The sequence below is a fragment of the Larimichthys crocea genome, chromosome X (genome assembly GCF_000972845.2).
Source record: "Larimichthys crocea isolate SSNF chromosome X, L_crocea_2.0, whole genome shotgun sequence".
Lineage (NCBI taxonomy): Eukaryota > Metazoa > Chordata > Actinopteri > Sciaenidae > Larimichthys > Larimichthys crocea.
The window spans coordinates 18622751-18648225 of record NC_040020.1 but is presented as its reverse complement, the minus strand read 5'-3'; the positions used below and the strand labels follow the sequence as shown (position 1 = coordinate 18648225).

Sequence of the window (25475 nt, the reverse complement as noted above, 5' to 3'; positions counted from 1 at the left end):
ATTTCCCAACTAACTTACACTGGAGTAACAGAGGCCACACACTCTTTGGCCAATGTAGAGTAGCGGCGATGCGCTCAAACGCACTGAAATACGAGTCTACTTCAGACTCTCTGAATGGAGGAACCAGCGCAATGTGCCTGCTCACATCAAAGCCGTCGTGAGGACTTGGCGTGGGTGTCTGCATGGGTAAAGGACTGGCAGTTACAGCGGCTCCCCGCTCTAACTCCAGAGCCCTTAATTTTAGGTGCATGGTTTCCACCTCCAATTCCCGCTGTCTCACCTCCACCTCCTTTATATGGAGGGTGAGCCTCAGCTCCTCGGCATTCATGCCAGTTTGGGACTGGGAGGTTGGGAGTGTAGCAGGAACACCAGCCAGATCACCCAGCTCAACTCCATCTGCGCTAGATGACACATGCACACCGAATTAACTAGCGATAAGGCACAAATCAGCCCTTTTACACTTTAACACCTCTGGGGTCGGATTAGCCACAAACTCAGCTAATTTGAACTCCATTTCACTTCTGCCACCACCACAAAAAAAAAACTGCCAAACAGACAAGCAGAGACTACAAGGGGGAAACAAAGCGAATCAACACAGAAAGAACGAACGAGCCCCCACTTCATGTTACGTCCGGCCTAGGGGAACCAAACACAACAAGAAAAGGACGCTCCCCTCTTTCCCCACTCCCAAGAATGACCAAGGTCACAGAACTGCAGTACAACAAAAGATCATTTATTCAATTATTATTATTATTTCAAAAGTGGTAGTTTAAACCTTCAGGGTGAGCAGGGCCCAAAACAACAAACAAAACAATCTGTCCAAAAACTAACTTACCTCACCAAAACAAGGAAAAGAAAATACAGCTTTCTAACCTGCCTCCCTACAAAATAAACAGGAGAAAAAGGAGATGAACCAAAAGAGCTACTCACCCCTACAACTACCTGAACTGCTGAACTAAACAACAACACAACCTGGTGCAGTTGAGAGTAGGGTCAAGAGAAGAGAACAAGTGTCGGCAGGCAGCACCTGGAGAGAGAGAGAGGCCCTAAGGATGGTAGCACCACCATTAGGCAGGGAGGAACAATGGCACAAAAATAAACACATCATATACTAAATTATGACCCTGGGTCATAACAAGGGGTTTTGATTCATCACATAAACCATGGAGGCTGCAGAGTAAACTAAATGTCAGGCATTGTGTTTGTCCGTTACTTAGGTCTCGTTACTCAAATGTTCCTCCATAATGTGGAAAATACAAAAGTCTTTACCTTAATGTGGTTATTCACAGTAAGTATGAATGTGTGCATGCTCTGAATGTCACATTTTATGGAATGGTCTGCCATGAAATGAGAAATCATGTAATAGAAACTTCAAAACATTTACTAAAGATCTGATTGATTATATGATATATTATATTGATACACTGTTAAAACCAATAATTTCCAGTTCCAATCCAGTGGACATGTTTTTTTGTCATTGTACACTGCATATGTAGGTTTGTGTCAGGAATTATTGTGCATCTGTCAGAATGGCACTTTCCAGTTCTAGTTTTACTGATTAAATTAGTCGGTCTGGCCTGAGATTCCCATCCTCCAGGCTCCCAATGACTTTGAGTTTCTAGTGGATAAATGGATAAGGGTCACCTTCCATTCTGGCCTCTCACTGTTTTACATATTAATAATGTAAAAATGTCATTTTATGACACCTTTATTCTTTGGCTCTTCTTGTGAGCTTATCCCAAGCTATAGAGAAGTAATATATATATACAGTATGTATGTATGTATATGTATGTATATATATATACACACAACACAAGAGGAAAACCCATGAAAGCAGCTCAGACAGCTCAGTCACTGCTACTGACTCTTGGTCAGATGATACTGAAATAAACCCACCTCTACCCCATTTTGATGCAAACTCGAAGAGTAACACACAGAAAACAAGAGAGTGGGTGAGGCTGACATGGAGAGAGGGTAAGCAGCAGAGAAACTGGCACGAGTATTTACTGTGAAGCTAACTCTTCACTACCATCCACATTACATGTACTGCAGGCAATTAAAATAACATGAATTAACCAATAATTAACCAATAATTAAATAACATGAAATGACATGTCTTTAACTCCAACTCTTATACAAGATAACAGGAGAAAAAAATGTTCAACAGCAGAAAAGATGCTTCTCACTCCTATCAAACTGCTTTTACTATTTATGATTATTTTACTATACAATAAATTTAGCTAAATTGAATGCATCGATTGAGTTATGACACTAGATTGTGCAAATCGATATTTGTATGAATCCATAAAGCAAAGTACAAGATTTTCGCATGTGTGGCACCCCCTAGAGGTGAAATGCTGTGTGCTTCTTCTGAACATGTAACACAGTTTCAGATTGATATCTCAATGTATCTCAAGTACCAATTTTAAGTACCAGTTTTGATTAAAAAAAAAAGATTGATATTGACAAATTGCAATGTCTGTAACAACTTAATCTCATCAAAGTCTGTATGAACTTGACTTAAAAATAGGATTTTGAGAAATTAGAGAAAATTACACAACTGTCATTTTTAGAGCAGCCTATTGGAGCAAAGATGCATATAAATTGTGAGATTAAAATCATGAAAGAATGTTCACTCTAGCCGGGGCTATCTCAGGATAAATGAGAGTCTTTTTTATGTGCCCGAGTGGTGTGTGAATTTGAAACTCACCTGCCCACCTTTTGGTGGTGTGAAGAAAAATAAGTGAGAGGTAGAAGAACAGTGAGAACAAAACTAACAGGGCTACAGCAGCATGCTTCACTGCTCCCCTAAATATGACCTGGGGTCATAACAATCCATGATTAGTTTTGCACAGGCATATGCATGACCATCATTTTGTGGGCAATTTTTATTTGTGAGTTGTCAGATGGGCTGCTATTCTGAGCGGCACACCACCTGCAATGCTGGAGGACTTGACAATATTTATTTGTGCACACTAATATAATCATAACCTTTAGTATTGGAATGATATGATACTCAACTGATGGACTGTAACAAAGTCAAATTAATTCCTGCATAATTTTACTCACTAGAATATGCAGACATTTACATGAACACACATGAATCCCACCTGGTTTAGGAATAAATGGCAACACACACACACACAGCAGATAACAGTGCTATAATAAGATAGGCTACATGGATTTATATATATATAAAGAGAGAGATATACAGTGTTTTGTTTGATTCATAACACCAAAACATTTACAATAGCTCAGTCTGTTTATACAGCAAAAACATAAGCAGATGTTCATCTCAGCACATCCTTCTAACAACTAATGTGTAATGAAAAACACACTATCTACTCAGATAGCTCAGATAGATAGCTTTGTTCAATAATAACAAAGAATAATTGCACCACAACAGGGATGGAGAAGTGTTTTCATGAACTCCAATGTCAACAATATGTGAATTGGAATTAGACAATGGTTTGGCAAAATGTACAATGTAAGTTAAATCTATTAAACTGGTCAAATCATGGCCACTAAATGTTGTGTCGTGTACAGAGAGTGAAATAGGCAGAATGTCTCACACCACACTGACTTTCCCCTGTGTCCATGCATAGTTGAACATTTTTGGGCATACAGTCAAAAATGTAGGAATTTGAAATTGAATCAAACTGTTCAGAAAATGTGTCTTTTACAGCCAAATAACAAAAGATGACATTTCTGAAAAGCATAGCTTGACCTGAAAAAATGTATGGAATGTCTGGCTGACATGGTGAGCCTAGATATAAGAGAAAATGTGCAAAAATAGCTCAGCATTAAATTGGTTAATACCTTAAAGGCATGCTCTTCTAACTATGGAATAGTCCCCATGTGGGCTCTCCAGGTGTTTAAATGGGATTCTTTCGATAGTACTTGATGATGCACTTATCCTACATAGACACATTGAAAAAGAGGTGAATGAAACCCACTGTAGAAGCTCTGCTGCCTCTCTTGGCAGATATCAATGGCATTCTCTTTATATGCTATCATGGAATTCAGTTAAACTTCGATCCAATACAGATTAGAACATGTCCCACAAAGTCAGTTTTGTCGGTAAAATGGACCCATCCAATAGATAACGAATAGTTTCTTAGTACTAATCAACAATGAAACATTTTCATGGCTTTGTGCTGTAGTTGAATCAATAAAAGGTGTGCCCCAGATGTCATTGGATGAAGTTTGGTTAGCTTTGTCTCCATGAAATGCTATAACTGAAAATAAATGCCAACTATGTCCATTTCCTGTATAAGGAAAAAAAGGATGTATAAATCTGCTGTACTTCTTTTGTGACAGCTGACATGAGATACTGCCAGTAGGATTTTCAGAGTCGAAATAATCATATTTAAATTCCACTTTCAGTAGTCCCAAAATCCAATTTGTTAAAAGTCAGTTAATGTTTCTCTGAAGGTATTTTGTGCCACAGATTAGCTACATATTCCTCCTAGGTCTCTGGGGATTCTGCAACATATGCAAATGGTTCATTTTACCCTGGAAGAGATATGCCTTATGATAATAATAGAATATTCACACATACACACACACACGCACAGTGTGATCTGCATTACAGAAACGTAATGGGGATTTCAAACAGATGAGTAGAGTAGTAATTATTCAAGTTTATTTTTGGCCTGAAACCCAAGAAAATATAGAACAGCCTCATTCAACATTTACCCTCTCCTGTTAATCTTTAATAACTGACGATCTTTCAATAAGAAACAAATCAGTTTGTCTTTTAATATCGACACCAGCCAAAAGGTGTAAGCACCGTAATGTCATCAGTGTCAGTCAGCCAAACTGGTGACAAGAAAGCAGCAATATCCGTGGCTGTGAAGTGAAGCCTATGCAGAAGGGGAAAAAACTTGAATGGCCACTTGAGGCTGGCAATCTTTCCATAATCTCATATTGCATTGGGAAGATATTGTAAAAAAGTAAAAGGGATTTTAAAAATGCTGGCATTGAATGTCCACATTTATTCTCACTGAATGGAATGCACCTTCTGATTAAGGACATTTTTGCTCACTCTTTCTTCCTTTTGTTCCTTTTAATGTGCGCTGCCCTTCATGATGAAGAATCATTTAATCAATTTTACTTTTTAGGGAAATATTTCATTGATCAGGTGTGCATTCTGCAGAATTGCTACATGTTAAATGTCTTGAAATTGCTAAATTATTAGTATTGGGAAAGGGCTGATTACCAGTACTTTTAGTTAGCTGATCCTAAATGATCTTGATAAAAAATTCATTTATCATTAAGAATCCCCTGTGCAATCACGTGAATCATTTTGGTGTTTAAAAAAACAATAAAACCGGTCTTCTTTGGGCTACTTGAGTATCTTAAGCAACAGGCTCTGCAGATTTGTTCATAGACTCAAAATGGACAGAAACGATGGGCTTTTTTTCGAAACTCAACAATCTGAGAAACAGGTGCCTCACAGTCCTCAACTGGCAGGTTTAATGAACACTGTGCACATAACAGCAGTGTGATCGTCAACCATTAACTGGCCTTCTATGCAGAGTTGTGAAGAAGCAGCTGACCATTTTCGGCATGATTTTTAAATAGCAGGTATTAAGACAGGACAAAAAACATCCATCTGAAATTGACTGATTTGGCTCACTTGGATGTTATTGTGGAGAAATTGCTGAAGTCAAAGGTCAATGGTGAGGTCAGGTGTTTAGAAAGTGTTCAGGAGCCTCTGATGTCTTATGCTGTATTATTTATTGACGCTTGATCAAGGTGAACTAGAGACACTCTCAAAGTACATCAGAAGTGCCTGAGTCGGTCTCACATTCTGCCCAACTCATGCTGGTGGATCGACTTTAAACCCAAAGATAACACCACAAATACTACACGCCCAGAATTAGTCAAAGAGAATGTTTTTACCCATGTTAGTGTTAGCATGAATTCACACAGAATCAGACCAAGTCGTAGCAGTGTTATCGGTGGTGGAGCAAGCTGACATCCAGCTATCTATTATGTCTAAGAAGGCAGCAAAAGGGATCTTCGACCCTGGTCACCACAGTGTTCAGATAGACTGGCACCTACTGTTCTCAACCAAAGCCAAACAATTAATACTGCTGAGGACCTCAAGGCCCACACATGACCTCCCTAAGGATAGAAAATTCCATGACAGATGTCAAATATTTATTAAACAAATCAAATATGACACTTGCAGTGCAATCTGTCACAATTTCTGATCAGTTTCTGTAAAGGATTTAACAAAACCACCGTTCATTCACTAATATTGTGTGTCTGCACAATGTCTTACACAGCAGTAAACAAATCACATGCAGAGGCCTACTGTGGATTTTCAACAGATATCATGTGGGTATATGCCCTCTTTAAAGGATTTATGATCCAGTTGTAAACTGCAGACACAGCAGGTAGTGGGGAGCATGTAACAGACGTGGCCATAGATTGTATGTACCCCTGCTGTACTGGCAGTTGAAGGTGGTGATGGTGGTAAACAGAAAACATTTGTCTTATTGGCCAATGGTTAAAACACATTTTAAAAAAGGCTGTTTTCAGTATTTGGAGCCAGATTTCAGGCCTACAACTGAGAAGCAGAAGCCTTATAATGATGACTTTAGCCTTAAAAGTGTTGTATGTTGTGTTCAGTCCCCCAGGATGTTTAGGTAGAAACTCCTCAGCAGGACAGGACTCATGTACTATCAGGTCACAGCAATGGCATTTTTCATCATGTGTTTAGTGCATTTGTCCCCCATTTTGTGATGGACTGTAGCACTGACTGGTTAAGTTGAAGATGACTGCTACATGCTGCAATTAAAGACATCACTGACACACTCAGCTTCACATGAATATTCAACACATAGAAAGAGGAATGGTGTCCTTAATGTCACAAAGTCCTTCTCAAATCCCCCAAATTAAGAGAGTGCTGTGTTCGGTTGTGCACCGACAGCACTTTGTTTTACTACTCTAACCCCCTGTGTTGAATCACTGTCACTACATATCCACCAAACATCTTATTATATAATCCTATTCCCCAGACTAACTAACTGTTGGACAGCTGTGCCCTAGGATGGAATATGTTCAGTAGCTAAGGCAGGCTGCTTTACTCAGACCCACTAAATGTATTGACTGAGAAATTATTACATAATTAATATTTTGTTGTAGGCTATAAATGATCATCATTTGGAGTTATCAGCTACCTTAGTTTAAATTTGAAGACAATGTTAAGTTCATTGTTTCTTTAAAAACGATGCATTTCGGTTTCTCATGATGTTTAAGTAACTTACAGCGTTAAACTGTACATGAATATATTGTACAAACAATGCTCACTTTATGGATATATTTTACCTTTTCATCACCTCGTCTAAGTCGATATCTGACTCCAGTTATGCTCCAGTGAACCTTTCTTGCTTTGCCTCTTTTATGTCTTATGTTCTCTGATTTTCAGTCTCCTCTTTCTCACTGATGAACTTTTCTGTTATCCTGTCATTTTGGCCCATTTTGTTCATTGTGTGTGCTGTACTCCAGTTACTGTCACCGGATGATAGTACTACTTTGTACCATCTGTTTCTCAGTTTACAGGATTCTATAATCTTCCCACAATAATCCCATTTATGAATCAAGTGTTTATTTCAGCTATATGGAGAGACATTCTGCAGACATTTTTGTTAAAAATAGATGGGTAACACTTTAGATTAGGGAACACATATTCACCATTTACTACAAGGCCCCAATAACCCACTGGTTATTCACATGATTATTCAGAAACAACAATGCATTCATTTACAATAAGCAATAATCAGGAGTTAATAGGAAAAATCTTAATTAATGGTGTAATAGAGGTAGACTAAGGCTATGTAGAATAAGGTGTTAATATGTGCTTAATAATTACTAATAGAGGGCTAGTATGCTACTTATATGCATATTAGTAAGCACCTAGCTCATGGTGAATATGTGTTCCCTAATATAAAGTGTTACCAACAGATCCCCTCATTTAAGAAACGTTTCAGCTGTCACTTTCACATTTTTGTGACAACCCATATGCATCATAACTGCAACATTTAGGGAAACTCATTCATGGCTTCATTTCCAGCAGGGTGGACCACAATAATGGCCTCCTGTCCAGTCCTTCCAAAAGACTCGCAGACAACTTCAGCTTCAGGAACGCTGTTACTGGAGTTCTAATGAGAACCAAGAGAAATAACAACATTACTCCTCTTCTTTAATCTCTACATATTTCCAGTCAGTCAGTTTCAGACCTTGAACAATGTAAAGCCAGTAAAGCCCATTAAGGATCTGTAGGAAGCAGTCAGCTCAAATCAGAACCAAACAGGGTCTATCTTCTTTCTATGATCTGATGATGTGCCACTTTCGAGTCTAACGTGGAAATTCAGCTGTCCCTCTGCCTTTGATTGATCGGTTTCACTACTGCATTTTTATATCATATTCATTAGGGACAACTTACAGCCTATTCATGAAGCTGCATTATAACTGTGTTTTATTTCCTATCAAATATTTCATGTAATTTCATCTCATTTTTGTAATTTTCCGTTTTTGTTGCTCATTGTTTAAAAGTGTCATTGTAACACTCCCCTTTGCCTATAGCACTTTGAATTCACTCTGTGTTTGTCATGTGCTAAATAAAAAAAGCTGCCTTTCTTAAAAAGTACGCCCCTCGTTATTTTATTTATTTTGATTCACAGCAGGATTAAATGTTTCATTTTTTCTCCCATTCAATCTTCCATTTCACTCTTTTCACTCCCCTTTTACCTTGTTCTTTTCACCCTCAGTTGCAGACTGTGTTTATTCCAGGTGCTCCTCCTCTCCTTGCTATTGTAGATGTTCATAGATAAAAGCTGTGTTAGCAGGACATAGTGAAGCATCCATGCCAATGTATCTCTTGACACATTGAGACACACTGACACAGAAAGGCAGACATGAACACAATATACAATTGTTTCTTTGTGCTGTGGCCAGCTGAAAGCTGCTACCTGAACAGGAAGGAGGAGGTGGGGTGATAACAGGTGAAAGAGAGGATACACAACAGAAAGCTGGGTCAAGGACTGAAACCCGTGGAAAAAAATACATCTAAAAAATCTATTTAATATCATCAGAAGTGGCAGGAGTGTAAAGTATTCAGTACATTTAATGGGGAGAGAGAGAGAGAGAGATGAGGGAAAAGTGAGAAAGGAGAGATGGAAGATAAGGGGACAAAGAAGAGAAAGAAGGATTTCGGAGAGTCTGGGAACTTTGAGTCAATGGACTCATTGTTAACAAGAGCTGACCTCCCCTCGCTCCCCGCCTACATTAGACCTTCATCCCTCCCTCAATCCCTCACTCCAACTGCTCAGGGTATCTGTTTATGTGTTAGGTACTGTATCCACCAGCCACCTCAGGTTTCAACTAATAGCGCTAAACAGATGCTTGTGGGAAGTATTGCCCTTAGGCATACTGAGTTCACCTTTCTAAAGCTCCTAATCAAAAAACTCTCCAAAACCAGACTGATCATTCACATTCTGCCATTGCCATTTACATTATGTTAATCACTGTTATCTTTATGTTGTAAAGATGTTTTTTTCTTCTTCAGGACTCAGAATCAGAAATACTTTATTAATCCCCACAGGGGAATTGTGTTTGTTGCAGCAGCTCCCAAACGGTAAGTCAGATAGTAAGTGATAGCAAGAAAACAATAGCAAGAAAACAAAACTTTAACCCTATACACCTATACAATATCCTATTTTAACACTATATACACACTATATACACATGTATAAATAACAGTTAAATAAAACCAGTGACAGTAAAATAAAATAAAAACCAAGTAACAGTGAACTGTGCAATATGCAAATCTAAATCTTAAAATAATTTAGTCTATGAGAGACTGTACAGAGAATACACTGATTGTTAAAGTGCAGTATGCATACGTGACAGATTTCACTGGACTGGAGCATCTTTAATCAATTACCAGTTTTAACCAAACGTCAAGAGAATTACTGTTTGTTTGTTTCTTGGATCAGTTCCCATCATAACTCCACACAGATCTTATGGTTTCATTGTGCATTCATCATTTTCATCATTCATTCATTCATCTTTCATCTCTTCAGTAGAGCAGAGGCTTCAGTGGATGTTGAAGTCGCATGCTTCATGTACATCACAATTCAGCTACTGAGTCTGCTTCCATTGCACTTTGTTCACATTTGTTTTCAATCAATATAACAACTCAGTCAAGCGTAAAAAGTTGTTTCTTATACTGCTGAAAATGTGCTCAACAGGTGGATGGAAATGCAATTTGGATTTCTATGACATCTGTAAACTTAATAACAGCTCAATAATTCCATGTGTGTGGTCTGCAGTGTCAAATAATTGCTTGCTAAATATTTTCACCATACTCTTACTTTAATGTCAGACAGAAGAAAGTAGAAATTACAATGCTGATTTTAATTTCACATATCCTCTTGCCTTGATGATAATTGCCTTGCTGGTGATGCTGCACTGCTAAATGAATGCACAAAACAGTGTTGTTAAAAGAGGCTGCTGTTTTCTGACCTGCTTCTGCAGCTCTAGTTAACTGCATTATTTGCATTTAGTCATTAATTCATTTGTATTGACTTTGTCTAACTAACTACTTACTTAATGTATTTTTTTTTTATTATTATTTAATTTAAATGAATAAATATGTCAACATGTGCTGAAGCTTTCTGTCTGGGAGTATCAGAAAAGACGCAGACAGCACAGCACACTGCTGCCACCTCAAGATGTCTGAGGACACTGAGATGAATGGGCTTTAACGTGTCATCACAATAATGTTTTAATGTTAATAATAATGACGTTTTGTCATTTCATAAAACATTAGGTGGCTTCAGCTATTCATTTGCAGAAGTTGATGTATTATTGGATACAGATGGGTGTGTTTCTTTTTTAATAGCATACAGAAAGTTTTAATAGTGAATGTTAGACCTCTGTGGATAACCTATAACTGACCTGGGCACAGTGAACACTGAACCCCCAACCTCCTTTAGGGGTGTTGCTTCTGGCTGGCCCTGTTCACACCCTTTGTGTCGTTCTGCTCTGTCTGTGAATCACTCACTTCTCTGTCCATTTATTCACTCAGTTCAAATCTCAGTGCAGTTGTTTTTATCCCTGGAAGTGTATTTCTCTTTCTCATCCCCCTCTCTTTTTTTAATCTGAGAGGGAGATTAGATGGGAGAAAGGAAAAGGTAGCAAGCAAAGAGAGAGAGAGAGAGAGAGAGAGAGAGAGAGAGAGAGAGATTATCCCTGCAGATTTGTGATTATGTACTTTGTAAAACTCAGGTCAGATTATGATGTGTGTGGTAAAAGAGAGGTAAATGAAAAGACAGATAGAGAGTGGGTCACACGAACAAGAAGGGATGACATAAAGAATGAGGGAGAGGAAACAGTAAAGCAAGCAGGATAATGGAATGATGGATGAGGGAAGTAAATAATAAAGAAATAAGATTTTTTTTTTTTTTATGTCAGATGAGCATTGTAAGTTTGATTATTTTGCAGAGAACAGCTGGCACAGGACAGGAAACCAGAGTTAGGCTACAGACTGAAAGCTAATCCAGCACACACGTTACTTCCTTTCAATAATCCATAGCACTTTTGATTTGAATCCATGTTCAAAGATCAGAGTTTTTGTTTTTTACATCTTATATCGTGTTTATTTGATTGTAAAGTCTGCTCAAGCTGCTCTGCAGGGAACTGATGAATCCATTCTTCAGTATGGATCCACTCTTATAAACAGAGTCACACTGGGACACTGATTTAAATGGACCAGTTACATGTGGTGACCATAGAAGTTGAACTTGTTGGTGTTGATGTTGATGCCGAGGGCTGAACAGAGCAGTGAGGTTTAGATTAGAATAGATTAGATTAGATTGTACTGTATTCATTCCACAACAGGGAAATGTACTGTTACAGCAGCAGAGTGTAATATACACTGTAGAAGAGTAAGTAGAAAGGGCAACAGATAGAATTATCTTATAACCTACACAATAAAACAAAAGAACAAACAACCCGCAAACAACAGACAGTGTGCAAAAAAAAAAAGTACTTTAGGTACTTGGGGGTGTGGGACATGGGATGATACATACTGTTTTTATAAGCAAAGGATGCAAATGTCACCTGGCTTTCCTTTGGTACATTTGACAGTGTTGGTACTTCCATAAAAGAATAATGCAGCCTTCATTGACATTTAGCAGCACACACACACACGTATGTACAATAAATTAATTATTATCAATTAGTATAAATCTCTTTTAGAACACAGTCACTGTATAAAACATAAGGACAGCACACTTTAACATGAAGTGGACTGAACAGATACATCCAGAACGCTCACCAGGTCAAACGCTCGCTCTCACATTACCCCTATACTTAGATCTTCACTGGCTGCCTGTTGTGTTTAAATTTCTCACACTTGTGTACAGAGCACTGTATGGTCAGTCCCCTGTAGATGGTTTAATTACTTCACCCATAATCATCAGATGGTCCTTTCTGGTCAAATGATGCTAAGTCTGCAGCCACCTTTAGACCCATGGTGACCAAGCTCTTGAGGCCATAGCACTGAAACGTTGGACTGCTCTGCTTGCACGCTCACACTGGTGCTTCTTTTAAAGGGCAGTTCAGACAGGTGCATGGGGAACCTGTATAGACTAGGCCACGTCTGCATCTCATGTATTCATTGTGTATTTCCATTGTGTGCTGTGGTTTGGAATAAAATAACATTTTGTTGTATACTGCCCTTGTAAAGCACATCGTGACTTTGTGAGAAGTCATATACAAATACATGTATTTACTTATTTACTACTTATTTTTTAAAACTTTGTCTGCATATATATATATTCTCGTGTATTAAAATCCAGTTTTTCCAATGCTGTAACTAACTAACATGCTCTGGCAGTGCCACTTGTTTTGCTCTGAAAAAGAAGGAAGAGACCTGTCTACTATTTTATGTTACAAGCGCTTGCAATGTATTTGAGGGTTATCTGACCTTGGAGTATGCCGTCTCATGAAGAGTTTTCTGTCCTTTACTGATAAGTGCAAGGTGCCTCACTCAGTTGTAATGATTAAATGAACTCAGGATCTATTATACTAACATTGTTGTGCTATTTCAATTTTTTGAGGTTTTACAAAAAGTAAAACTGAAATGTCACTGTTCATAAATTAAAAAAAAGAAAGAAAAACATGGAGGTGAAATATAATAATGTGGTTTAAAAATGTTTTATATTTCAGATCATATGGTTAAAATCCATTGCAGTGTTACCACATGGAAACAATTAATCTCAATTTTACTAAAAAAAAAAAAAAAATTGACAAATCACATCACATGACCAGGAAATGCTGTTTGCATCCTTTAAAAAACAAAACAAAAAACAATATATGACTTTGATTTTAAGGTGCACCTTGGAAAAAAAATACACCAACATTTTTCAGATAACCTGGAATACACACCTCGTGGCATGGATTGGTGGCAATTATACAGTTTAGGAAGGCGAATATGTTTGTTTTTATGCTCCTTATATGCAAGTTTGATGTCACATTCAAGTAAACTTTACATTTTGTTGCCAGCTACAGGTGAAGCTGAACACAGAACAGCACTGAAACAGTGTTGGAGATGCTGAATAGTTGTCATCTTTTGTAGCTGACTTTTGAGGGTGATAATGGTCAAATCATGTGGAACATTAGCAGCAAATGTCAGCGTCTCACTCAGCTCACTGGAGTAGCTAACAAGATTGAAATGATTTGTGGTCATCTGATGACAGCGTTGCAGATTACCTACAATTGGCTGATGCTGGGCCCCCTGCATAGGGGGAGTTGGGATCTCTGCATGTGTTGCTGTTCTAGTGAACATTGTCACCATCACACAGATCAGCTTTCAGCACTTTATATCAACTAAACAACAGACAGTGTTCCCAGTGTGATCTGTGCTTTCTAATGCTCAATGTGACCTTTTTTAAAAGTTTGTTTTGTTTTACTGGGCAAAGGACCTCTGCATGGCTTCATAGCACACACATACAGTGTGCAGAGTAGTGTTGCTCATTCTCTTTCCTGCAGCTTTTAGGGGCCTAGATAAATGATGAAATTGTCATGGCTCTAAATGAATAAGAGATCAAATTAATGCAGAATCTTCTTGGTTGGCAGACAGGCCTAGCAGATTTATGATTTATTGGCCAAATAACAGCAAAGCACAAAGATAAGTAAAATAAATAGAGAAATTAAAAACTGTAAAACTAAATTAGTAGGTAAAAAACAGCTGTGAATATAAATACAGATGTAAACAACAACTACCAACAACATATAATTTCTATGTACAAGTCTCAAAATAAAATGAACTTTTCTGTAGTAACTTCCTATATGTAGGTGCTTTATAGAGCACATGCATGTATATATGTTCACATACAGTATACACTGCCGTGATCATGATGATCCAGACATACAGTGTCTGTTTTAAACTTTACATTCGTGCCTGACAACACACTGGACTAAAATCAGTAAATCACAGCATCATTGAATTGGTTCAAATAAACGTGAATGTAAATGTTGAATTGGAACCCTTTGAAGCATTATCCACATTCAAAGAAACCATACACAGCAACAAAAATGCAATGCAATCATGTATTGATAACAAGGCAATGTAGTTCTTTAGTTGCATTTAGCAGAATGGTTGCCCAGCAATACACTGACACAGTGGAAGGCGTGCTTAGATTGGTGTGATTATTAATATTTATCTGGATATCAGCATTAATTGTGTTTTACTCTGGACAGGTGCATTTTAACTGAGCTGTGCTAGTAGCAAGTGTATCCAGTGAGACTTCAGGGACCACTCACTTTTCTGCTCCTTTGCTGATTTCTGCTCCGTGCAGGCAGCATCAGGGAGTTTCCATACAGTGGTGCTTCACAAGCAGTGGATAACATTGACTACAAGCTAGTGTCAAGTGAGTTGAGATCCTTGATCCGCTAAAACCAGCATAAAAGTAGTATCAAACTCTCAATCAGGCCCTAAAGTGAAAAACAGGGGACTGTCCATCGTCTGTAACAGATAAAAGATTAAGAACGGGACACTAAGGGACTCTCCGGCAATACACATAAATTATAATATCCAAAATAATAATGATTGAAGTTGATTCTGGCTAAAAAAAATGGATGTTGCACTAAATGTAACAGTGGAAAGGAATGGAATTATGAGTGTATGAAAGCAAGTTAGAAACTGAGAAATAAGGTTAAAAGTAAACCATGCTGAAATGTTGAATAAGGAACTCGATGACAGGGTATTGCAACTTGACTGACAGGAGCAAAAAGGGGAAGTTGTATGGCACAGACAGGATACATCTGGATGGAGAGGGTTATTTACACAATGTACAACTTGGTACTATTCTGCATGAATGCATGTGAGCAAGGTGAGCTATTCAGTACGAACGTGCATGATCATGGCGTGCTATTTGGCACATATCCACCAGCAAAGGAAAAAGAGTATAAAGGACGCCACACAAGGAGGATCGTGGTTAATCCTCGGCCGGCACTCGGGACCAAGGCATGCTGATTGATCGACCACATTGGCGCATCGCATCTTTGAACTTAAACTTCTAACGCAAGAGACAGAGCTGATGAACAGCCCAACATCGCAGAAAGAGAATCCAACTATCTACAGCCAGAAAGAGAGTGTTGTCATGCTTGCCCTTGGTCAATTTTGCAATAAATATATCAACTGAAGATTGAATTATGGACATTGAATTCATAGCATCTCTGAAGGTAGTAATTATCAGGTATGGTGTGTTCTACAACTTTGAAGATTGTAACAGGAGAAGAAATCAACAGACCCCTGGGGCTTACTGTCCAAGCCACTAATAAATATCCTGGCAACCACGCCAAGTGCCCAGATCAATGAGAGGTGAGCTGCCGTGAATGTACGCAGCTAGTATAGTACTTGGCCCTAGGGGCTATTCGGTCAGGTGCCACACTAGAGTAAGCATGGTAGACGTGTGGATAAAGGCAGTTAGAAGCTAGGTGTGTCTCCTCGCCACAAGCTTAAACAGTTCTCTGACGTGACCCGATAGGATAATACCCACAGGCTAGAATATTGGACCCTTTAAACGGAGAGCTGGACCAGTACCACCTGCACAGGGGTAACTTGGGATCTAACACTAGCTAAAGTTACACTGTTAACTCACCACAGATCGTTGGTGGAGTTTGCTTTGGATGGTGTTAAATGGTTGGTGGATTGGGTGCCAGCACCAAGAGGTTTTTTTTGTTTTTGTTTTGTTTTTTCTCCAACAAAGCGACAGGACACAGCAGGCTCTCCAGCTGCTCAAACAAATGCTTGTAGCCTCTTTTTGTTTCGTTCATCGACATCTTTGAAGTTTCCTGTACATATGTTTAATGACAGTGTTGCATATTTTAGCCTGTTTAACGGCCCTCCTCTCCTTTCAGCCAATCATCCACACTTACTCCACCCAGGAAATCCTAATCTACAACAAAATCTGCAACAATCTGTTTAATACTGATGTAATGCAGTCACGTGTGTGTTTATACATTTGATAACGGCTTTGAACACAACTCAACCATCAAATCAAGGACTGGAACTATCCATTTTATCAACAGTAGTATAGTCTATGCTATATTATTTATAGTCTGGAGGTGAGTACGTGTGTTTTAGTGTCACAATGCTGACTCTGACTTTATTTGAGTGATCTTGAGTGATGTTTGATGATCGTTACCTTGTCTTATTTATTTACATATAATCATTTCTTTTGCTCTTGGTGTGCTCTGGTAAATCATTGTGAATGATTTGCACCACAGTGTTGACTACAATACTGTGTAAAACACCAAAACTAAGTGTTAGAAGTGCTAAGCCTCTGGACAGAGTTAATGCACTTCACCTCTCCAGCGTGATGTATTCAGTAGCATTAAATGGACTTTAGTGGTCCCAAGAATCCTCTGCTTCTCACTTCCCCATATATATCTGGATCTTGTACCTGCAGGCACACAATAAATCGAAGGCTTAGTCCTGACAGTTTCCTTGTGTCTATCTCTGACTGTCCTGTAAAACAGAGAACGAGCCAGGGCTGCAGTTGTGTCAGATTTCTTTTTAGATTTATTTTATGGCCTGTTGGTCCTACTTTATAGTCAGCAGCGGGCTGAGGTAGAGAAAGTAAAATTTATACCGAGGTGATGTGTGTCACACTGAAACCCAGTCATTTTTACATACATAACTTTTATCTGACCTTAAGAGTGTGAACATCATTTTCTTTTCAATAGATAAAGTGTACATTATGAAGTCATTTAATGTCATGTTTTACAATAGAAATAAAAGAAACTATCATTTTACACAAAACTCTTCAAACAAGTATAAGTGGGTATTTTCAGATGAAGGAGGAGGTGAAAAAAGAGGAGAGGATGAGAGGAAACAGAAATATAGAAGAGGAAAGGAGAGGGAAGAAAGACAAGTCAAACAATGATCAGTTTGCTGTTGTTTTTTTCATTAATAAGTGAATTAACGGAGCTTGATCGGGTGCTTCATCAATAATTAAATTGTTAATTAAAAACACTGTGCTTCAGTGAACAATGAAGGAAAGCTAATAGGGATTAAAGAGTCGGTTCAGGTGTAGCTCTTTAATCCAAGTATATCAATTAACCTTTCACTGCTGTCAGCTGGAAAACCTCATTTTGATTATTAACTCCTCTTTTTTTTTGGAATACTCTGTCCATTTCAAAACTATAACTCCAGCATGATCCTTTTAAAAGATTTAAAAGGTTTAACATATTGATTTATCATCTCCTATCTCTATTAAATGAATGTCTATACTAAATTATGTATTTATCACTTCTCCATGCTCAATGGCTTGATTGAGCTCTATAGAGAAGTTATATGCTCATATTGTTATTTTTTGTAAAGAATACTGAATGGAATACATTAACTCACAGTTTGTATAACACAAAAATAGATTTGAACTGGGTGAGTGAAGAATGGCTCGTTCTCATCCTGATTTTGTCTTAATTTCACTTGACATGTTTTACTTGAAGAAAATGTTCATGTAATCAAAGTACATTTAAAGTAGATGTGAAGTAACATAACTCGATGTACTTAATGTTTTGTTTTTAAATAAGATCATCTTGTCAGAGTTTGCAGTAATGAGCGGGGTCTGGAAGGGTAAAACAGGACAGACAGATTTGTGTGTGTCTGGTTTCATGTTTAATACTACCCTGACACCAATCTGTGTTATATGTAAACATGGTATTTATTTCATTTCCTCTTTTTAATAAGAGAATGGAAGCAAAAGCCTTACAGGAAAAGCATCTAAAAATATGTAGCATTAATTTAACAGAATATAAAACACACAGTGTGAGCAGGAGAGAGTCCAGGGACAAATCACTCTGAGTCCAATCTGCCCTCTGGTGTACGTAGCCTCTCATCATTGTCCTTTACGTTGTCTCCTCCATGCAAACTGTCTTTTGTTTCAAACACTTACCCCTTTCATATTTCTCATGTTGACTCTCTTCATTATTCCTCTGCTAGTAGCATCTCACAAATGTTCCTGTTTTACTGCAGTTTTAGTTCACCTCACTTTAATATCATCAAATCACTGTCACCATCAAGTGTAAGGAATCAGTGGGCTGTGGTCAGTACAAGTAAATATGCCTCGAGCTGCAATGCCCTTACCATTGTGTGTGACGTTATAATTAGATACAACTGACAACAAATATGCAAATGTTACTTGACTGACAGCCAAGTTACGGCCGTCACATATCCCACAGTGACTGACAGTCACATTTCACCATCATAGCACTGTCAGCAAACTTTGCTGTTCAGTAATATCTCACAGTTGTAAATCAGAGCTTCCACTTATGACGGAAACTTTGGACATTATATTATATCATTTTTTGTGACAGAGGAGACATTCAGCAAAGGGGCTGTGCTGGGCTCAGAAATGGACGGTTCCTGATATATCAGCCAACAAGAGGTGATTACAGACAGCATACGAATCATTTTTGTCTTTGCTAAACCCAGACAAATGAGACAAAGGATTTTAAAGACTTGCATCTGATCTTTGGATCGATCCAGGATTCAGATCTGATAAAATGCTGTTGAAAAGTCAATTTTTACGGAGAGTCCAGAAAAATTTGTTCCTTCAGCAGTGAGGTAATATTAACCAGGTACTTATTTATTGGTTTGTTTTAACTTTAAAAGCAGACTCTGGTGTGGCTCAGAGGGGATCTCTGAGCTAAGGTTAACAGCTCTGTTCTGCCTTAACACTGAGTCAAAGTGATCATGCTTCAGGAAACCATTCCATCCCCAAAAGCGACAGCAGTAGATAGAAACCAGTAGGATTCACACACTATAGCCCAGTGACATCCCATCAGCAGAGAGCAGTACTAACACATTGTGTTAGCCAGAAGGACAAGAATGAAGAGTGAAAGGATAAGCTGGTGGCTCAGTGTGGAGTTGGTTTTGGCAGAGCTCAGACAGCTGCTGTGACAAAAGAAGCTCGACATATTAGGAACAGACTGCGCTACCCATTTATTAGAAAAACGGAGACGCGTTTTAAAAACAACAGCTTCATCTTCAAGGAGCTACTCAATTTGAGCACTCCGCAAGAGCCTCCTCAGCAGAGAGAAGTTGATTGAATTATTTACAGGGCTTGTCTGAGTCCTTTTCATTTCAACAAGAGTCAGGGGCGCACAGCGGCTGCCTCACCTGTTGGGAGAGATTGAACACTTCCTCTGAGATATCAGGAAGTTGCTGTGCACCTGTTTTCCAATGTCTTGCTGTGTTCAAATCACGTCTAATTCATCCATGATTCAGATTCAGTCAACAGGTGCTGAGGCCAGTATGTAAAGCCAGGAGCCTTTATGGACTCATGTGGATCTGTTTGTTACTGCATGTAAAATATTCCAAAAACCTGCATTCAACATTTGACTCCAGTAAAATACAGAGTTTTAATCAGTATAATATACTCATTGGATTTAGCAGTATGTATTGGCAGAAATGGAATTTAATCATATTCATAAATATGCTTTTATTAATGTGTAACTGTCTTTAAATTAGAATTGTTGTTGTTTCCTTTATATGAGACAGAATTCACTGAACTGAATGAAATACAATGAGCTTGTCATGTTTACTATCCATCCCAGGATGGACAAACTAACAAAGGCTTTAGGTAGGGTGTTTCATGTTCTGTGGCCACCTTAGTTTCTCTCACATGCTTAGAAGAGTGACAATACGGTGAGGGGGCAATCTGCAGTCTCACTGCCAGATGCAAGAGATTGCAAAGATTGAAAAGGAAAGAGGGAGGGATGTCACTGAACGCATAATTTGTATATTTGTGGGAGCCCTTGAAGCCAGGCAGTTCACTGAACATAAAAATTAATAGCAGAGTGATTAACAGAGGCAGCAACAGCATTCAGCACACAAAATGCTTCCTTACAGCTCCAGTGCCTTTGTGTACACAGTGCGTGTCCACAGTTATATGTACCGGTTTGTATTTTGGACATGTGACAAATGAACAAAATGGACACAGTTCCAGAGGTGGAGGTCAGTCTCTAACTTGGTCCTTTCTCTTAGGTATGCTTTACATCCAGAACAGCAGCAGCCCTGTGTCAAAGTGACTTGTTTCCAGCTTTGAAGCAATCTGCATCCGACTGGTCAACTTCTTGCTGTGTCTATTCTTCTGGCTGAGAAGAGCAGCACTTTTCTTATTCATTCACTTTGCTGTGCTTTAATGACAGCTTTAATGACATGATTCATCCCTTTAACCATTCCAAACACACTGATGCAATTATCAGTCAGAACTCTTTGAACCCTGTAAATTCAAAAGTTTGTTTGGTATTTAATGCAAACTCAGTATTTCCTGTCTTTGTTTGACATTCTCTGCCTCCGCCTCATGGAAGATTAAATGGACATACTTAAGATATGAACCATCACTGTGTGCTTCATGAATATATAAAACAGCCAAATATCTCTCCTGTGAAGCAGTTAGCCACTTAATAAAAGTCGGACAAGATTTATTTTGAACTTTTTGTCAGAAGATCAGTTCAAACATTTAGAGAGGGAATGTATGTCAGAGCTGTATACTTCATCAGTGAGTAACATTGTATTAATTACATACTCTTGTAGGCATGAAACAAAACTCCAGTCACCATTAACGCTGGTGTTTATGTAATTGTAAACTTTTTCTGTCCAGGTTTGGTTTGAAAACAAAATGCAAAACAACAGCTCAGATAGAATAAATACCTCCTGTTCCTCTGAATCATTCAGGGGCACCCCGCCAGCACGGCCCTTGATCATCTTGGCATACCATGATTATCAAGTCCAATGCAGATCAGCAGTTAATATATGAATATCATGTATCTCATTAGCACTTGGCACCAACATGGCTCCATGGTGAGCATTCCGTTATCTTTTGCATGTTCTTGTTATGTATGCACGCTTCCTCCTGGTGCTCCTGGTGATTGTCCCTCAGTCCAAAGGTGTGCAGGTCAGGTTATGTCCAGGGTTCAACCTCTGAGTACACTAACACAGGCACATTATTCTGAACAGAAATAAGCAGGTATGCTAAATGAAATATCCTGGTCCCTTATTCTTGTCATAATGTTATTAAAATTACTTATGTAAAGAGATTTATTCTGATAAAAATCAGTAGGATAGAATTCACAAGCCAAGTTGTCCAGACAGCACATGGCATCAAGACACAACCATACAGACATATACACTGAACACACACACACACACACACACACATGCAGGTCCAGAAGGAAGGTAGGGGATTTAAGGCTCAGTGTCTCAGATTAATTTGACGGTTTATAAAGCTGTCTGACCACTGCTGGCTGTCTTTGCTTCCCTCGCTCTCTCAGCCTTCTCAGCTCAACCTCTCTTTGTGTCTTTCAAACTAACTCTCTTCTCACTCTCTAACGTGTATCTAAATGGTGTCTTCGATATTGAATATGATCTGTTGTCAAGAAAGTCAAAAATAACATTGCCACACATTGTATCACGCCATTGTCGGCCTCCCTCATTACTTCTATAACTAAAGAGCAGACAGTCAGCCTGAAGGTCATGCTTCTTTATTTGTTTTGTGTCTTCAGGACGTGCAACATAATATTTCATTAGAGGTACCTGTGGTAATAATAGTCATTTTTGTGTTTCTTTATTTTAAGTATTATACAAAAATCAAACAAAGATAACATTTAGCATTTTTGCTTCTGAATGACCTAAACAATCCATCCATCCATACATGTGCTCTTTTTCAGCACTTCATCTTTGTGTGCATTCACACTGCCTGACAGTACGCACTGCGCTGTGTTGGAGAACGCATCTGAAGGGCAGTTCACCATATTTGCTGTGTTAGCATACGCAGAGTGATCAGGGAGCAGCAGAGAGGAGAGATTGCAGAATGTTTTACATGCCGCTGCTTGACGGTTGTGATTTTACATATATTATAGGCCAGATGGCACCGTTAAGTTACATGCATTAACATTCTGAAGTATCAAAAAAGTCTAGTTCAGAGGCAGGGAATATACAGTGAAGTCAACGATAACACAGTTCACTCGGGGAAGGTCTAAAGGTTAGAGAGGCGAGCTTGTGACTGCCAGGACGAGCTGGGCAAAGAGAGTATTCCTCTCAGTGAAACCCACCTGAATAAATAAAGAAAACAAAAAAAGAAATAAGTAACTGACCGTTTGTTAAAGCTTGCTATTTTGTTGCACAAAACCTGCATCTGTACTTGGTATTTTTATATACTGAATATCATCAGGCTATGTTACATTTTTCTCATCAGCATTGCACATACAGCATCACTTACTCCACTGTCTGAGTCTGTGCAAAGAGAACCTGATGCTCCCGATGCTTACACAGTGTTCCTCAGGACACTGACTTGTTCTCTCAGTGTTGGAGGGGCAACATTATAAACTGCACTCCAGAGGAACTCCCCTGAGGTGAGTGACAGCCTGGCATCGTAGAATTAGGGGTGAAATAGGCGATTGTCAAGTGTTACAGTGAGCTGACAATTCATTTGCATTCATAAGAATGCATTTACATGATACACAGAGAGCAATTAACAGCTGAGTGTTCAAGAATGCTGTGATGAACGGAAACAAATGTCAGAGCAGCTATGCATGCAGGTGCAAGTGGTTTCTACTCAAGGGCATGAGGGTAGCTCTGCGACCTCCATACTAATGACAATGCTTGAGGTGGATTAGCTATTCGGTAGACTGGGAAACAACATTAACTGTATGAACGATCCCTCCATGTACAGGGAAACAATAATGAACCAAGAGAACAGAGACATGACAGCTTGATGTTTCTATCCAACCTGACTGCAAAAAACCACTTCACTCAAAGTTCCACTTCCTTTTCATTGTAAACAGAGAACTTTCACATAATGTTAGTACCCTGTAAAACACAGTGGAGATGCTGAGGAGCTCATTGTATGCACTATAGTGTTTGCTGTTGATTGACATGCTCTGATATGGCTTTGACACTGACTACCTCTTTTTGTCTTTGTGTGTGTGTGTGTGTGTGTGTGTGTGTGTTTACAGGTGGAGTCCAACAACCTGCCTCTCTCTCTCTGTCTCTCTGTCTCTCTGTCTCTCTGTCTCTCTCTGTCTCTCTCTCTCTCTCTCTCTCTCTCTCTCTCTCTCTCTGTCCATCCTGTCTGTTTTCCTGTCCGTGCAGCTGAACAGCAGCATGCCTGTATGTTTGCCAGCAGCACAAGCAGAAGCATTATGGAAGTGAAAGAACGACGTCCATACTGTTCACTATCCAAGAGCCGTAAGGACAAGGAGGGACCGTACACTGGTGAGGTTCATTTATTTGTTCATTCATCCTGATGATTGTAAATATGGCATATTCCTTGTGCAGTACACCAGAAAGGTCCTGGATGATTTTCACAGCTGGCCTGAGGCTGTACTCCAGTCCAGCTGTTGAGAAAGCAGTCCTTCATAGATCAACCTACAACTTTGGAGCTGATCCCCAGGAGCCGTACAGTATTGTCTTTCAGGGCTCCACTGCACTTCAGACAGCAGGAGAGTTTATGTTGCAGGCCCGCATGCACACAGTGAAACTGTCTCAACGAATAAATCATCTGCTGTTACAGATGAAGTCCATACCTCAGAGACATTAGCCAGACTGATATTACTGATTTTATCTTCCAATATGGGCCTAATCACAGATATCGAGTACGGGTCTATACGTTGTTTGTCGTCTGTCTTTGGAGGACATAATGCAGAATGTTTTGTATAATTCTGTTAGATTTATCTATTTGTGTTGTTTGAAGTTTCAGTGATTTCATCATTTTTCAAGTGTATTATTAAACTGTAAAATACCCAGGCTCCATTGAACATATTTGTCACAGAAGTTTTAAACCCAGATATCAGGGATATGATTGTTTTATTTATTTATTTATTTTTATTTTATTTTTTTCCAATCCCTAATACTGGTATCGGCCCCAAAAACCCAGTGTCTGTTGGGCCCTATTAAATACACAAAAATAAACTAATATTTATGTTATGTCTGAATAATGATGAGGATGTTGGCTTCACACAACTTAAAAAAAAATAAAAAATCTTTTTTTCCAAATAAATATGCGGCTCCTCTTCCTGGTCTGTGATCAGTGCCTTCCTGCCAGACGATGTGGTTGCTGTTGGTTTATAGTACAAGCAGAGGCATGGAGCTGGGCTGTTCCTGCAGGGCTCCACATCTGCTGGTGATCAGTGTGTGCAGCCCTGCCTTCACTGGTCCAGAGTTACTGAAAGATGGTTCTCTTTAAAGTCCTCATTAAGGAAGTCAGGGCCACAGGTCAGAAGTCATTGAACGGTTTAGGGAATGTTGTATTTTAAAGGTGGAATGACACGTAATGCTTCCATGCTCTGGGAACAGTGTGTTTCTCTAGTGGCTGCTTTGAAATGGCCGTCCAGTAACACACTCTGTGTTTAGAATGGACAACCAATTTTATCAGGACCATTATGTAGGTTTAGGGGTTATAGGAAACTGGAAACCTGTCCCATCAATATGACCCAAACACCTTCCTGCACGTATTCACTGTACTGAAATCCACAGCTGAGGAGTGTGGGGGCAAAACAAAACATGCATGAACATATTATACTATAAACTCATCGGGAATGACATGTGTCTGCCTCTTAATGCACGGTATGCAGTATGTCCATGAGAAGTTGTAAATAATACAATCCAGCCACAGCCTGGAGGACAGGAAACAATGTCTTGTGTTGATTTGGACATGTGTGTGTGTGTCTGTCATGTGTGAATGTGTCTGTACTAGGTTCTTCAGGGGACAGTGAAGACTGTGCCATTGGCTCACAGGGACTCCGGGTCCCTACTCAGAAGTCCTACTCCTCCAGTGAAACACTGAAGGCCTTTGACCAGCACCAAGACCAGACCAGGTTAGAGATGTGAGATTTCACACATTCCAATGTTCCATTTTGTCTACCCAAGTGGACAATATTAGAAC

At 39.0% G+C, this 25475-nt stretch overlaps 1 protein-coding gene across 6 annotated transcripts in view; it reads left to right on the top strand.

Annotated features, from left to right (window-relative positions):
- Nucleotides 1-23666: 23666 nt before the first annotated feature.
- tenm3 (teneurin transmembrane protein 3) overlaps nt 23667-25475 on the top strand; it is a 229612-nt gene continuing 227803 nt past the window's right edge. For all 6 annotated transcript variants that reach the window (XM_027282804.1, XM_027282802.1, XM_027282801.1 and 3 more), the window contains exons 1-2: nt 23667-23806; nt 25287-25407. In XM_027282804.1, the coding sequence (XP_027138605.1) occupies nt 23704-23806; nt 25287-25407 (224 nt within the window). In that variant the 5' untranslated portion in view covers nt 23667-23703. The remainder of the gene's footprint in view (nt 23807-25286; nt 25408-25475) is intronic.